At 55.6% G+C, this 14,146-nt stretch overlaps 1 protein-coding gene across 10 annotated transcripts in view; it reads right to left on the bottom strand.

The window, feature by feature from the left end:
- Positions 1–5,604: 5,604 nt before the first annotated feature.
- LOC105086277 (ribosomal protein S6 kinase alpha-2) overlaps positions 5,605–14,146 on the bottom strand; it is a 375,469-nt gene continuing 366,927 nt past the window's right edge. For all 10 annotated transcript variants that reach the window (XM_064486472.1, XM_064486473.1, XM_064486474.1 and 7 more), the window contains 4 exons: positions 12,360–12,436; positions 10,893–11,010; positions 9,860–9,997; positions 5,605–8,518 (listed from right to left, as the gene is read on the bottom strand). In XM_064486472.1, the coding sequence (XP_064342542.1) occupies positions 8,393–8,518; positions 9,860–9,997; positions 10,893–11,010; positions 12,360–12,436 (459 nt within the window). In that variant the 3' untranslated portion in view covers positions 5,605–8,392. The remainder of the gene's footprint in view (positions 8,519–9,859; positions 9,998–10,892; positions 11,011–12,359; positions 12,437–14,146) is intronic.

Genomic DNA, 14,146 nt, shown 5'->3' with positions numbered 1-14,146 from the left:
TTTCTTTATTTTTTATTTTGTGATAGCCATACTGGGGATAGAACCCAGGACCTCACGCATGCTAAGCACACACTCTGCCACTGAGCTGCATCCTCCCCTTGTATTTATTTTTACTGGAGGTACTGGGGCTTGAACCCAGGAACTCATGTGTGCTAAGCACTGCCTCTACCACTGAGCTCTACCCATCACCCCCACCAAAGACCCTTTTTAAATTAAGTTTTTCCTTGTAGACCTGTTATGAGAAAGATTTTGTCTAATAAAAATACATTTAATAAAGTTAAGGTTTCTGCTCCTCTACAAGGGCATTTTAAAGGAGACATTAAAAAAATTCCTTCTAGGTGTAAGATAACTAATGTTACTAGGAAACCAACAAAAAGTCAGGCAAACCGGACACTTTCCTGTGTAGGCTTATGGTTCGCAAATTTGTGCTCCTCACACAGCTTTTGGCAATGTTGACGTAGATTGCAGATGATGCCCAGTTCTGCTGAGACCTGCAGGCTGGCATCCCTGACAGGGTGTAAGGATCCAGGGCAGGATGGGGACCTGCCGCCCCCGCCCCCTCTCCCCAGGGCTGCGCACCTGTTCTGGGAGGGAAGCAACACTTCCTTCAACACCTGCAGGGTCCCACACTGCCCTCTAGTGTCTGATTGTGACAATTGCAAACACAAGGACAACCTTTGCTCTGTGTCCAGGGTTGCAGTGAAGTTTTGGGAAGAAGAAATGAACTCGGATGACCCACTCACGAAGTTAACAAGAGCCCTTCACCTACCTGAGGACCCCAAAGCCCCAGGTGGGATGTCCTGTGGCCCCCCGTTCAATGCCTCATTCTTTTGTAAATCATTCTTTGTGCCCTGTGTTGTGCTGGAGCTTGGAGTAGAGAGAAGAGGATTCCTGCCCAGGGGCAGGGCAGGCTCGGGGAGGGAGGTGGGCGCCCCACACCGACCTCACGTCCTGTCTGTACCTCGCTCTGTGGCACCAGGCAAGTCAGGAGAATGAGGTCCAGAGGAGGAGCCAGAAGGAAGAGGATTGGGCATCATTTTAGAAACACTGTGGACAAAATTGCGCTCGAACCTGCCTATGCTACTTGGCACCAAGTGGCAGGGGAGGACTGGATACAAACGGACTTACAGCTCAGCGAATCCTAGGTCTTGTGCGGCGTCTGGGCTGCGAGGCCTGCTGTGGATCCGAGGCCTTGCACGCCTGTATGACATCATCAGGCCCAGATCAAGCTCTGCTGCTGTTGGGGAGGGAGGGTAATTTCCCCTCAGCTCTTCTAGGTTTCGGCTGAGACCCTCTGTGATAAAAGACAGATTGACAAGACAGAATCAAACAGAAGTTCAGTAAAATGTGTCTCTGTTGTATGCACGGGAGAGACCCAGGAGAACTGAGTGAAACTCTGGAGATGGCCCAAGCCGCTGCTTAATAGCACTGACTTAAATGCCACCTTCGGCTCAAGGCCAGAGAAGGAAGTGCGTGTGTGGGTGTGCGTGTGTGTCTGTGGTGGAGACCAGATGTGGGAGCTGGCTACCAGGAAAAGCCAGATGAACAAAGGAAAGATTGTTACGCAGATTTAAGTCTCTGCTTCTCCACTCATAAGAATTCAAGTTTCTTATGATTTTTTTTTAATTGAAAGTATAGTCAGTTACAAGAAGAAAATTGGCAATGTGAGTCTGGAGAGTTGTGGCCAGGTCCCGAGGGCCCCAGAGCCGGGGTCCAGTCGGGCCTGCAGGTGGATAATGAAACCTCAAGACAATGAACAGGACTAGAAACAGACACGCCCGGGAGGGCATTAGGGCTTCCACTGACACGTAACCTTTCTCTACGACCACCCCCAGTTTTTCCCAACAGTGCACAGCAGGACCGTACAATAAGCCTAGTCTCTGGTTATTTAGGTAAGTGCAGCAAGAAGAGCGGTTAACTATCGTGGTGCTTCTGAAGTCTGCTGTGCTGGAACTTGTGAACATCAGGAATCTTACATGGAGGTTTAAAAGCTTCCCCGTGCCCTGCCCCCGCCCTCCCCCTCCCCTGCAGTCCTCCCCCTCCCCCTGCAGCCCTCCCCTGCGCAGTAGCCCTCCCCCTGCCCTGCTTGCTGACCAGCAGGCTCCTTCAGTGTCAGGAGTCCTTAGACCGTGCCCCCCTCCCATGCCAGGGCCCTGCCTTCTCTAATTTCCTCAGGGGTCGTGGAAGGTTTCTGCTGGAGGAAAGGGAAGTCAGAAACCACGAGAACTTTGGGGGGACATGGAGCCCCAGGCCCAGCCCAGTGAGCGGTGGTCTGGACAGCCCACTGACCTCTAAGCCCTGTCGTTAATCTTCTCAAGGGCTTAGCAAGTGAAGTTTCACTGTCATATCAGTGTCTTTTAGGTTGAGGTCTATGTGAGTCTGGATTTCTTTGGATGCTTCCAGCTTTTAGGGGGATATTTTGTAACCAGGCTCGAGTTTATGTTAGCAAAACCTTAGGCTCCAAAAATGTGTTTTGAAGTTATGTGAAGAGCCTAATTGTGATTATAATTTCTCTTAAATCTTCTGCAGTCTGAACACTTACATTTTCAACTGTTATTTGTGTTTAAAAACAAAACCTGATTGATCCAGTTTCTAAGTCCATAGTTTTAAGTGATAAAGCAGAGTCTGAAAGCCTGGGGATTTGACGTGTCTCCACGTGATCAGTTTCCAGTGTCACAATCTGCCCTTTGGTCCAGAGCGGAACCCAGGAGACCTGAGGTCGGGGCCGAGCTGGCGTCCCGTGCCCTCAGGAAGGAAAACTGTGGGAAAACCCTGAAATAAATGGAACTCACTGCCAACAACGACACTTCTGAGTGGAAATGACAGCTATAATCTGGAAAACCTGGCTTTCCTGCCTGAGCTCAGGTGTGGTAAAAACACCATACTGAAGCTCATTTATGCCAAATATTTATTGGATGTTTTCCCTCATCACAGTAAAGTGACAGACATCTACCCAAATTGGACAGGTGTCATAAATGAATGCTTTTGAGTTTTAGATCCTGAATTGTAGCCATGACAAGAGAATAAATTAAACTGTAAAAATCACGGGCTCAGCCTTGAAGGGTCAGTAATACCCGTTGCTGAGGAGAACCAGCAAATCATAACGGTGGGTTTACCTTTTGAACGGCTCCCCTGGGTCCGCCCAGCCCCGTGGCGCCTACCGGGGGCTGTGCTGGTCCTGGTTTGTCTTCTCTCTCCCCTGCTGGGAGGTCAGCTTCCTGATCGCTGGCCTTGCTCTGTGGGTGCCCAGCCTCCCGCTCCTGGGACAGCCGTGCGGTCCCTGCTCAGGAAGTGTGCTTTGACTGAGTGGCTCTCTGTTGTGCGGGGTCATCTGTGTAGTCTGAGTTTCTGTGCATCCATCACGAAATTACAGTCACTGTGTAAAAGCCCAGATGCACTGAAAAAGCTCCTGTGAAGGGAGGTGCCCTCGTCCCATGTCAGGGTGTGGAAGATGCGCTCTGGGTCGGGGACATGTCCACACCCTGTGGACCCCACAGACCCCACACTGGGCTTCCAGAACCTGAGTCACAGACTGCACTGGGGTCTACCCTCATACACGAGCTTCACTCACTCTACCCTGAGGTCACAGAGAAGACAAAACACAGGAATTTGGTGGACCCCAGAATTAGGTGACCCCAGGGGGCTGCACTGGAAACCAGGAGCCCAGACTCATGGCTCCCTTACACGCGTCATGTTTTCAGCATCTTGGGAGGCAAATACGGCTAATGGCCTGGGTTGGCATTACTTAGGAGAAGTGACAAGCTGGATTTGAGGATATGCACAAAATATTCTGCATGAAAGCAGTCTGGAGGACTAGTTTAAGTCCTATGAAAGACAGATGTGTGCCCCTGTGGTTGAGAGCTGGATGTCCCCTCGCAAGAGTCCACCTCCTCTCCCTGGTCTCTGTGTGGCCTCTGGGGTGACACTCAGCTCAGCAAGTGGGGCCAATAGATACCAAACAGAGCCACTGCTATTAGGAGCAAATCCCCAGGGCTTCATGTCTGTGCATGTGTGAGCAATCCCTCGGCTGGTCCTCAAGGACGTCACACAGCCAGGGAAGGCAGGACCGTGTCCCTGTCCTGGGTACACAATGGCAGTTTGCCTGCAGCCCTTTAGAAATTACTGGGGCTTCTCAACTCGGGCCCCTGGCTGTGGTGCAGCCCCCTGGGTACACCCTCTGCCCTGGCCACCCTCCACCACCCCAGAAGCCTGGGCTCTAGGGCACTGATGTGCGTGGAGTCTCGCTGTGTGCTGGGTGGCGGGGCTCTGACCTGGAGTCTCATGTCTGCGTCCGGCATCCAGGAGATTGTGGCAGGTAACTCAGCTTCCAAGAAGGCAAGGCCCCAAAGCGTCACAGTTCCTGACACCTCATCTCCCCAGGTGTACCACACACAGGCTGAAAACTGGGCAGATCTCTGCACGCCCAGTATGATGCAGCAGATAGGATAAGGGGCCCCCGAAAGATGTCACGTGCTGGTCCCCGTGCAAAGGGGAATTGAGGGGGCAGGTGGAGTTCAGGTTGCTAATCAGCTGACCTTAAAACAGGGAGTCTCCTGAGTTATGCTGGTGGGTGATGTGATGTGAGGACAGTGGGACTCAACACCTGTGACTGGGCCTGAGGGAGGAAGGGACCAAGGGCCAGGGAGTGCGGTGCCTCTGGAAACCGGAAAAGGCAGGGTTCTGGTCCCCCCTAGGGCCCCCAGAAGGAACACAGCCATTCCCACGCCCCGATTTCAGCCCCAGGGGACTCATTTTGGACTTCTGACCTCCAGAGCTACTGCATAACCAGTTGCCACCAGCAGGTTTGGGGGAATTTGTCACGACAGCAATAGAAGCTCGCACACAGCGATGCAGGAGTTACTTTCACCAGTCCGGACTCTTTCGGCAGGTGTTTTCGGGGCACTCGTGCTGCAGCAAGAGGCAGGATTTCTTGTGAGTGAATTCCTCACGGTTTCGACCCCCCTGCCTGCACCGGAGGTCTAAATGGTCTCGGGAAGGATCCCTCACCTAATGGGGAAGTGGCCCGGAGAACGACAGCAGAGACGTGTGGGTCACCTGCTGACACGTGCAGGATAGGAACGGAACAAAAGGGACGAAGAAATTAAGGTAGAAAGCCGAAGCCCAACAGGGTAGCTTCTCGTTTTTCTGTATAAAGATGAGCGTGAGCGCGCAGGAGAGACAGCGGGGACGGCGCCCAGCAGCCCAGCCCCGGCACCTGCATGGCTGCCAACACACTGTCCACTGTCTCTCGCCGGGCTGCACGTGCACCCCCTCCACATGCACACGAACATGCACACGTGTGCAACAAGGTTCACATACACCACTTATGCACAGACACGTGCACACGTGCACACATGCGTGCACAGGCACACGCACATCACGCATCACTTGTGCACGCACTCACACACGCCAACGCAGGTGCACGCACAGAAGTGCGTCCTCGCGCGCACCCAGCTCTCGGTGGCAATGGGTGGGGAGGGCGGCTCCGCGCAGCAGCCCCAAGTCCGCGCGAGGGGCGGGGGAGGGCTGCCGAGCCGCCTGCCTGCAGACTGTTACGCGTAACAACACAGGAAGTCCAACCTTCATAGTTACGCTAGAAAAACATTACACTTCATAAAACCCATGTTTATTTAAAAAATCTATTCAGAAAGTCTGGAAAGCGTAATAAATATCGTAGAGTGGCGCCCATCTCAAACATAAAATAGGAAGTGTGGACACGAGCAAGCCCTGTAAACACGGACGCGCGCTGGGACGCACGGTGCTGCGCGGCCGGGGCTGGGGAGGGCGCCTCTGTGCGGCGGCGCCCGGAGCGCGCCGAGGGGCCCCATCATGGCCGTCTCCTCGCCGCTGGGGGCCCCCATGGCTCCTGGAGACGCGCAAAGCGGAGCCCCGCGCGCGGGAGGGCCACGGAAGGACAACACCGGTCACATCAAGCACTGTGACCGCCCGCAGGCCTAACGCTCTTCCAAACGGCGTCACACACACAGCTGGTTTGACACCACGGACGGCCTGACCTGGGGGTAGAGGTGAAACCTCACTCTTGCCCAGTCTGACATGGTGGGGGGAGTGGGGGGCACCTGGCAAAGCTCTCACCCTGGATGGGGGCAGGGGGGCGAGTCACGTGTTTCTTTTAAAGTGGGGGCCGCCAGGGTGCAGCGAGACCGGAGGCGTCCCCGCGAAACGACCGCTTGGCGGTGGGTCTGGAGGCTTGAGATCCAGGCTGGGTTTCCTCACTACCAAGTCTGTGGTTTTTAACGACCTGGAGGGGTCGGGCTATAGGTGAGAGTGGGGACGGCTGGGTAATGCCTTGGGCAGTCACAAGACTTGTGCAAATCCTTAAAGGCCTTTCGTCACTGGTGGAGGGACCCTCTCCAAGTGAATGAAGAGTCATCACACCTTCATTCACACACCGACTGCCGTTTATATGAAGCCATTCTTTCACTTAAGACTTTGGAAAGTTCAGTCGAAAATATGGTATCAGTTTCTCCAGGCTGACCTCCTGTTGAAGGGTTTCAAGTATCACCTACTAGTTTTGCAGGCTGAGGAAGTGGGAGTATTTTAGGGACATTCAAGTAGAGCGGGTTCAGCGGAGCAGGTGTGGCGCGAGCATATGGACCCCCGTGGAGGCGCGGGACTGAGCTCAGGCTGCACACGTGGGTGTAACTGGTGGGTGTAATAGAGCCGCACACATGGAGGACACAGACCGGCCACGCCTCCCAGCTGTTTCTCTGCCTTCTCCCTCCCTCCATCAGAACAGGTGGGCTTCAAGCAAACCAACATGGAACCAAGCCCAAGCCGGAGGCCCGGGCAGCTGAGGGACAGGGCGGTGCCCGTGCAGCAAACAGAAAACACAAGGATTATCATGGATTTCTAGGAACCTGAGACTCAGGGCTCCCCAGTTTTCCCTAAATTTCTAATAACAGATAACGTAGTTTTGATCTCAAGCAAAATGTGGGTGGAAGTCTTTTGAGCCTCGGGGAAAAAGCACTTCCTATTGAGGAATCTGAGAAACGCCTAAGAGGGCTTTGTGGGAAATCAGGTACCTGAATCTGTCCCCACCTTTTTATTGCCTGTGGTGCTGAGAAAAAAAAAGGGGGCTCACGGGACAATTAAGCGTCTGCAGTACGTTTATGTTTTAAGGTCTGAAGACAGCTAGGCCAAGCTGAGGAGCCAGTTCTAGAGTGCTGCCTTGTTCCTGTTTTCCGAGTTGGGTACTCGAGTGAGTTGGGATGGAAGGTCTTTTGAATATTGTCTTCTTGGTGAAAACCTGTCTGACACCAACAGGCACCCCCCTGCCACCTAAGCACAGAGGGCGCCCGGCGACACCGGACGGAGGGTCATGGCACGGTGGGTCAGAGTCCTCTGGTCAGTGGCAGGTGGGCCCCCCCCCACCCCCAGTTTGGGGCCAGCTGGGAGGAGACTGAAGGACAGGTGCATCCGTGGTCTAGGCCCGGGCAGTGGGGCTGAGCCGGTCACGCACGGCCCAGCTCACTCTGCCCTCTGCCCACTCTTGTGCGCACACTCCCCAAAGGGGACATTAAATACCACTGACACGTCAGGCGAGGACAGATCTGTGCAACAGAAACACAAACACGACACGAAAGTACAGCTTCCACAAAGTGCATCCCAGCTCTCCACAACGCGTCCTTCGGCTCCCCTCCGGCCCCGGGTGGGGCAGTGGGCAGGGGTCCGAAGGGAAGCTCCCCGCGGCCCTGGAGACCCTAGAGCCGGGGGCAGGGGCGAGGAGCAGCTGCTTTTGGAGCCCCCGGCCCTAGAGGGGAATGAGGAAAAGAGGCTTTCGCTGGCTCCCTCCTGGGGACACGAACGATTCTCGTGAGACGATGCCGCCCCCGGTTCTGGGGTGGCCTCGCCCCACTGAGCTCTGCGACGGGGGAGAGCACTGGGGCCTCAGCCCAAAGCGGGGGTGCGACGAGACAAGGGCTCTTTGGATCATGGGGGGGGGGGCGCCTGCTCCTGGGTGCCCGGTGCCGCCGGTCGCTCTGCCCGCGGGCAAGGACGCAGCCACAGGGGCCAGCCCTCCCAGGGCTCGGCCTTCTCCCCGGGACCCCCGGCGCACGCGTGCCGGAAGCCCGACCACGCTACCGACTGTACCACTGGAAACGCTCTCTCTCCACATAAACGCAAGGCAGGACAGCGAAAGGCCGGCGGGGCGCGGGGCGTCGGGCGCGGTCTGCGGTGGAGGGGCTCCGCCCGGCGTTGCGGGGCGGAGGCGGCAAGGTTGGCGCGGCCGGGTGCCGGGAGGCCCCTCGTCCGGACCCTCTCCGGGCTGAACAAGCAAGCGCGCGCGAGCCGGGCGCCGGCCGCAGCAGCGATGCTGGTGGCCGGCCAGGTGGCGGCCCCGAGCCCGGGGTGCGCGGCAGGTCCCGCTCCGCTACAGCCGCGTGGACGTGAGCCTCTTCATGCCCCGGCGCTGCGCCAGGCTGGACGACAGCACCGGCTCCAGCCGCGGGGCCTGAGGTGTTCTGTTTAGAGCGAAGTAGGTGGCGGCCATCGCTCCCTGCAAAACGAAGGGAGAGGCGGGTGACACGGTGCCGGCCTCGGGGGACGGGAGGCCTCCTTCAGGACCCGGGAGCCGAGCTCTCAAACAGCGGGGGTGGTGTCTGCCGGGCCCACTCGCCACCCCGCCTCCCACCGCCAGGAGCTGCGCCGCTGCCCCGGGGAAAGCTCCAGGCTCGCACGGGGCCCCAGCTGAGGTCCCACGGTCCCTGCGCTGCTGGCTGCGGCCAGGTCTGCCCTGCAACTGCTTGGTCCGCGGGGTTCCCCTTGTGGCAACAGCTGGGGTCTGTCACCTCCAGCTCTGCCACTTTTGGGGACCTTGGTCTAACTGGGGTGACTGGGTTGTCCTGAAGTAGCTCTAAGTCCCCGGGAAGGCCTAGAGAGGGCAGCTCTGAGCAGGGCAGCGCCGTCCCTGCACCGCTTGGGGCAGCCTGCCTCCCAGAAGAGGGTCTCGCCCAGGATGCAGGGCGCCCAGGATGCAGGGCTCCCGGGAGCGGGATGGGGCTGTGGTGTGCGGGAGGGCTGACCGGGGCTCCCGGTCTCACACATCCTAAGAGGGGAGTGGAACTCTCCGGACATGGTCACAGTGCCTGATGAGCAGGACTAGGGTGCACTGTGCTGTGTGACGGCAACAGCTGGTCTGAGAACATGGATTAGAGCCTCCCCGGGGAGTGCCGTGGCCTCCGTCCTCAACTCGCACAACTCCAAAGCCCGCGCCACCAGGCACGTGAGGCAGGACTGCCTCTTCCTGCAGTGTAGACCCCCCAGTGTTCTGGATGGTGTCAGTCTGTCTGGACTGCACACCAGGGGCCAGTGCATCATTCCCGAGGTGACAGGAGGCCACCGCCTGGCTGCTCGAAGGTTCAAGGCACAGGGATGCAGCGGCTCAGCGCAGAAGTAATGGCTGCACCACAAGGTCAGAGAAGGGAAGGTCGGGCGGAGACTCCACCGTAAGCACACGAGCAGCGGCGCCGGAGGCGCAGACCTCTTGATCCCCGTGAGGACCCTCTTACTGTTCCTCCTCTGCCTCTGTCTCTCCCTTTATCTCTCTGTCTTTGTCTCTGTCTTTCCTCCTCTGTCTCTCTCCGCCTCTGTCTGTCTCTCATGTGTGCAATGAAGCTGTTCAGAAATGTTCACAGAAGTCGTAATTGACTCAGAGTTCTGTGTGTGACTGTGTGTCTGTGATGAAATAAGTAAAAGTAAGTGCACCTGGGACGCCTCTGCGTGCCTGCTATCGGTTCCCTCTCCACACACTGTGACTGCTTCAAATCAACTGCAGGTCTCAGGGCCACTTTCCTGGAGTCCCCACTCCCACCATTTTGTCGGGACCACCTGCCGGTACCTTCACCAGGTGGACGTCTTGTCTGCTCAGCTGGTTCTGGGACAGGTACTCTCTGTTCACAACCCACGGGTGTTTCAGGACTTGAACAGCCGTCAGGCGCTGATGAGGGTCCACGTGGAGCATCTTGGAGACGACATCCTGTTGCAGGGGGTCAAAGAGGGCAGAGACAGGGGAGGCAGAGCTCGGGGTGGACCACGTGCTCAGCACGCACGAGGTCCTGGGTTCAATCCCCAGGACCTCCATTAAAAAAAAAAAAAAGAAGAAGAAGAGGAAGGGACTCATTGCCGCTGGTTCAAAGGGCCTTCCTAGCAAAATTCCTTTTCTCTCTTACAGCAAAACCTAATCATCGTTCTGAGAGTGAGTCTTTGCATTTGGGGCCAAATGTTTACTTTCAGGTTTATAAGTATGTGAAATTTTTTTTTTTTAAGTTTTAACCATCATCAACTTGGTGGGTCACTCCAGATTTATATTGTATTAAAGATATTACGTCTAAAGAGAAATTAAACGTGGAGATGTTAAATGGTGCATTTAAGTTACTGAAACATTATTTTAGTAAAAATGATAATCCTCCAAAGGGAGAAGCTGAAATAAGCACCACCCCACAGATGGTAACCAATTCATAGCATTGCCTTCAGTTTCATTTTATCTGCAGCACCCGCAAATACCTGCTACAAATAATCACCAACCATGGAATTAATAACCTGCAGCCATCACGTGGGTCCAGAGGGGCTCATGTTCAACACAGGTGATTGTAAAGAAGTAACAACAAAACCCCTCAAGCTGGTTTGAAGATAGAGCCCACTTTGAGTTTACAGGTTGCAATCCATGTACACACAGGCACAGTTACAACCGTGATCTGCTATGAAATGTTTCTGCAAAAAAAAATTATTTTTGCTCAGTGGCTTAAAAAAATCTATGAGTATAAAATATGTATATTATTTCTATGCCAAGTGTCCTCTAGTGTCCTCAAAGGTGAAGCAGTCGCTGCAGCATCTCCATACCGGAGAAGGAAGGGCCGCGGGAAGCCACTCACCTTTGCGGCATCGGATATGGAATCCCAGTTTCCCCCAGAGAGGGCGTACTTTCCACTGCCGATCCTCGCCAGGATGTCCTCCGGCGTGTCATCCGGTCCATTTGCGAAAGGGGTAAAGCTGTGTGGTGAGAGCATTTACTGTAATGAGCTTCCCTTTACAATCTAAAGTGAAGTCCACCACTTGATCTCGCCTCCTTGTTGTTAAAAAGAATGATTTTCCTTTCCCGTCGGGTGTCAGGTATTTCTCACTGCTGCGTCTGCTTTCCTCACTTGGCCAGTGCTATAGGGTGACAAGGCAAGTGAAGAAGGTTCTGTGGACCAAGGGCGAACCTTTCTGGACTACATCTGGCTTCCCTGGTGACTGGGTGGCACCGTGGTTTGCCCGGTGATTTGGTTTCCGTGGTGAAAGTGTGGAAGAATGGATGAGAGCCTGAGATGGGACGTCTGAGGGACCCCGGTGGATCTATCACTAACTCTGGGTTCTTGACAAACTAATTTTTGAGCCTCAGTTGTACAGTGGACAGAATAATACGCTGGCAGGGACCTACAGCAGCGACAGACACAAACACGTAAACGCAAGAGGACTTGCCCCACGGCCAGTGGGTCATGCCTTGGCATAAACCGGGGCATGTCAGTGTGTGCCTCCGGGGAAAGGAGCTGGAGCCTAATCTGACAGCATTTCCTTCAGCGGCCGAGCTTCTGCTCCGAGTCCATGTGTCGGCCAAGTCAGCACTGGAAGAATCATGAAGTGGCCCAATCGTAGGGTATCAGGAGGAAAGTGCCAGGTGTCCTGCATGGCTGCAGCCCGCAGAGGGGCACCCTTGCTCCTGCCTCCGTGACACTAGGCATTGACTCACTGCAAACAGTCAACAGTCCAGTCAACAGGACTGGATGGTCTAGACACCATCCCCGGTCCCCTCCACTCAAGCATTTAGTTAAAAAAAAATACTGGGCACCAGCGGATCTTGGGATCCTAGACCTTCCTGGCTGGAAGGAGCCTTAAATACCACACAGCACCCACTTCTCATTCAAAACTGAGGGCAGTGAGGCTGTCAGGGTCAAGGGTTTGCCCAGGCAGAGCGCAGGTGGGAAGGCGGGCAGATGGCAGACCCAGCCGTCCTGCTACGACAGAGCGGGTCCCTGCCTGCCTTCCTCAAGATGCTGCTGCCTCTTGGCTCGAGAGGATGTTTCTAAGGGAAGCTTGTGACCTCTGCAGAGGGTGCCTGGTGCAGAGGAGACAGCGCGGACATGACGCCAAGGCCTGGCTTTTTGCTGATGAGCGGAGCTCTGTAGCCCCAGTTCCCTAACTCTGGAGATACACTCTGCGCACAACCGAATTTCCTGTCCTTGCTCTTTGGTTCTCCTGAAGAGGCCGAAAGAGTCTGTGCAGGGGATAGGCCCAGAAGGGACAGCCACCCCGGCAGGGCTGCCCCAGGGCCCCGACACCCAGGGGAGGGCTTGTGTTACCCCGCCAGCATGGTATAGAGCAGGATCCCCAGACTCCAGATGTCGCACGCTGCGTCATAGCCTTGGCGCTTCAGGACCTGCGAGGGGAGAAGCAGGTGACAGATCAGCACTCGGCAGAGAAGAAGTTCAAGTTCACAGCGTGCCCGGCAGGGTGGGGACCGGGTTGGGGTGGGACATCTTCAGTGGCATCGTCATCCATTGACATGAAGCCAACCCCGACTCCCTGCAACAGGGCTCTCCAAAGACCAGCGTGCACAGGGAGCGTGCCTCGTCCCAGACACACAGACTGGAAAGCAAACGTGTAATTCTTCAGGCAGAAGAATTTTTTCTACTACAGTCAAATATACATAGCGTAACACCCACCATCTTCACTATGTTTAGCATACAGTTCGGTGGTGTTAAGCACATTCACGCTGTTGTGCAGCCACCACCACCGTCCACCCAGAGAACCCTTTTCCTCTTGCAAAACTGAAACTCTGTCCCCACAGCAAACAGCGCCTGTGCTCCCTCCGCACGGCCCCTGGGAACTACCACATTCCTCTGTCTCTATGAGTCTAACGATTCCAGGTTCCTCGTGAGACAGCCATCAGATCATCCCCCTTTTCTTTCGGGTGTATCACAGTGTTCTCAAGGCCCACCCGCGCTGCAGCATGGGACAGGACCCCCTTCCTTTCTAAGGCTGAACAATGGTCCACGGTACCGTCCACCCGCCGATGGACGCCCGGGGTGTTTCCCCTTTCGGCGGTTGTGAATGACGCTGCTGCGACGAGGGTACAGGTGTCTGTGTTTGCCTCTGCTTTCAACTCTCTGCAGTTTATACCCAGACGTGGAGTTGCTCCGTCCCCTGGTCCTTCTGTACTTAATTTCTCGAGGAACAGTGAAGACGGGAGGACTTCCCTACACCCCAGGATCACCTGTCTCAGCAGAGGGCCATCTGCGATACGTTTACAGTTGGGCAACAACAAAGGAAGCCGCACAGGCGCTCCAGATGACCGCGGGTCACGGATGACACGGAACGTGGGGCAGGAGAGCTGAGTTAGACATGAGGGCCAGGATCTCCGCGCCGCGGGCGTGGTGCCTGCGACATGGAAGGTCGCCGGGGCACGTGACCACAGCGAGGGCTGAGTTCACTAGCTGGGTGACCTTCGAAGTCACTCCAACACAACACATCGAGCCTGTTTTTTTTTTTTTTTTGTATCTGTGAAGTGTGGCTTATAGTATGTACCATTCCACTCCACAGGGCCTCTGAGGATAAAAGCAAAACTCCTGGTAAAAGTGCTCGGTAAACGGTAAAGTCACACAGCAATTTAAGGCAGTCTGTAATCACTGAAATCAATACTGTTAACATTAGCACTGATCAAACAAGGCAATCCCGCTGATCAAATAGAACTGGATTGTTTTTAAAGGGCCCAGGGAGCGTCGGGACAACCTAATAACGGCCTCCCAGCCTGCGCCCTGCTGCGGACCCACCCATCCCTGCAGGCGCACAGACAGCTTCCTCCTGGACCCCAGGCCAGGGTCACCTCTGAGACGGCTCACAGACCGGCCACTAGGTGCCAGCACGCCTCTCTCTTAGGGCTTGCTGTGCATGTCCCAGCACCCGCAGCAGGGCCACCCTGGGTGGGGTGGGTCTCACCAACAACCAGAAGGATCCATGCAGTCTAATGTCTGTCCGCACTCGTGGTCCCTCCCGCACCCAGCAGCGTCAGCCCTACTGTTCCAGGTCGGCTTTCACCAGCGTCCCACCTGCTGGAAGCCATCCCTGGGAGCCTGAGGCGGGGAGACAC

The sequence above is a fragment of the Camelus dromedarius genome, chromosome 6 (genome assembly GCF_036321535.1).
Source record: "Camelus dromedarius isolate mCamDro1 chromosome 6, mCamDro1.pat, whole genome shotgun sequence".
NCBI classification, from domain to species: Eukaryota; Metazoa; Chordata; class Mammalia; order Artiodactyla; family Camelidae; genus Camelus; species Camelus dromedarius.
The sequence above is the reverse complement of the archived record's forward strand: the minus strand, read 5'-3'. Positions and strand labels throughout refer to the sequence as shown.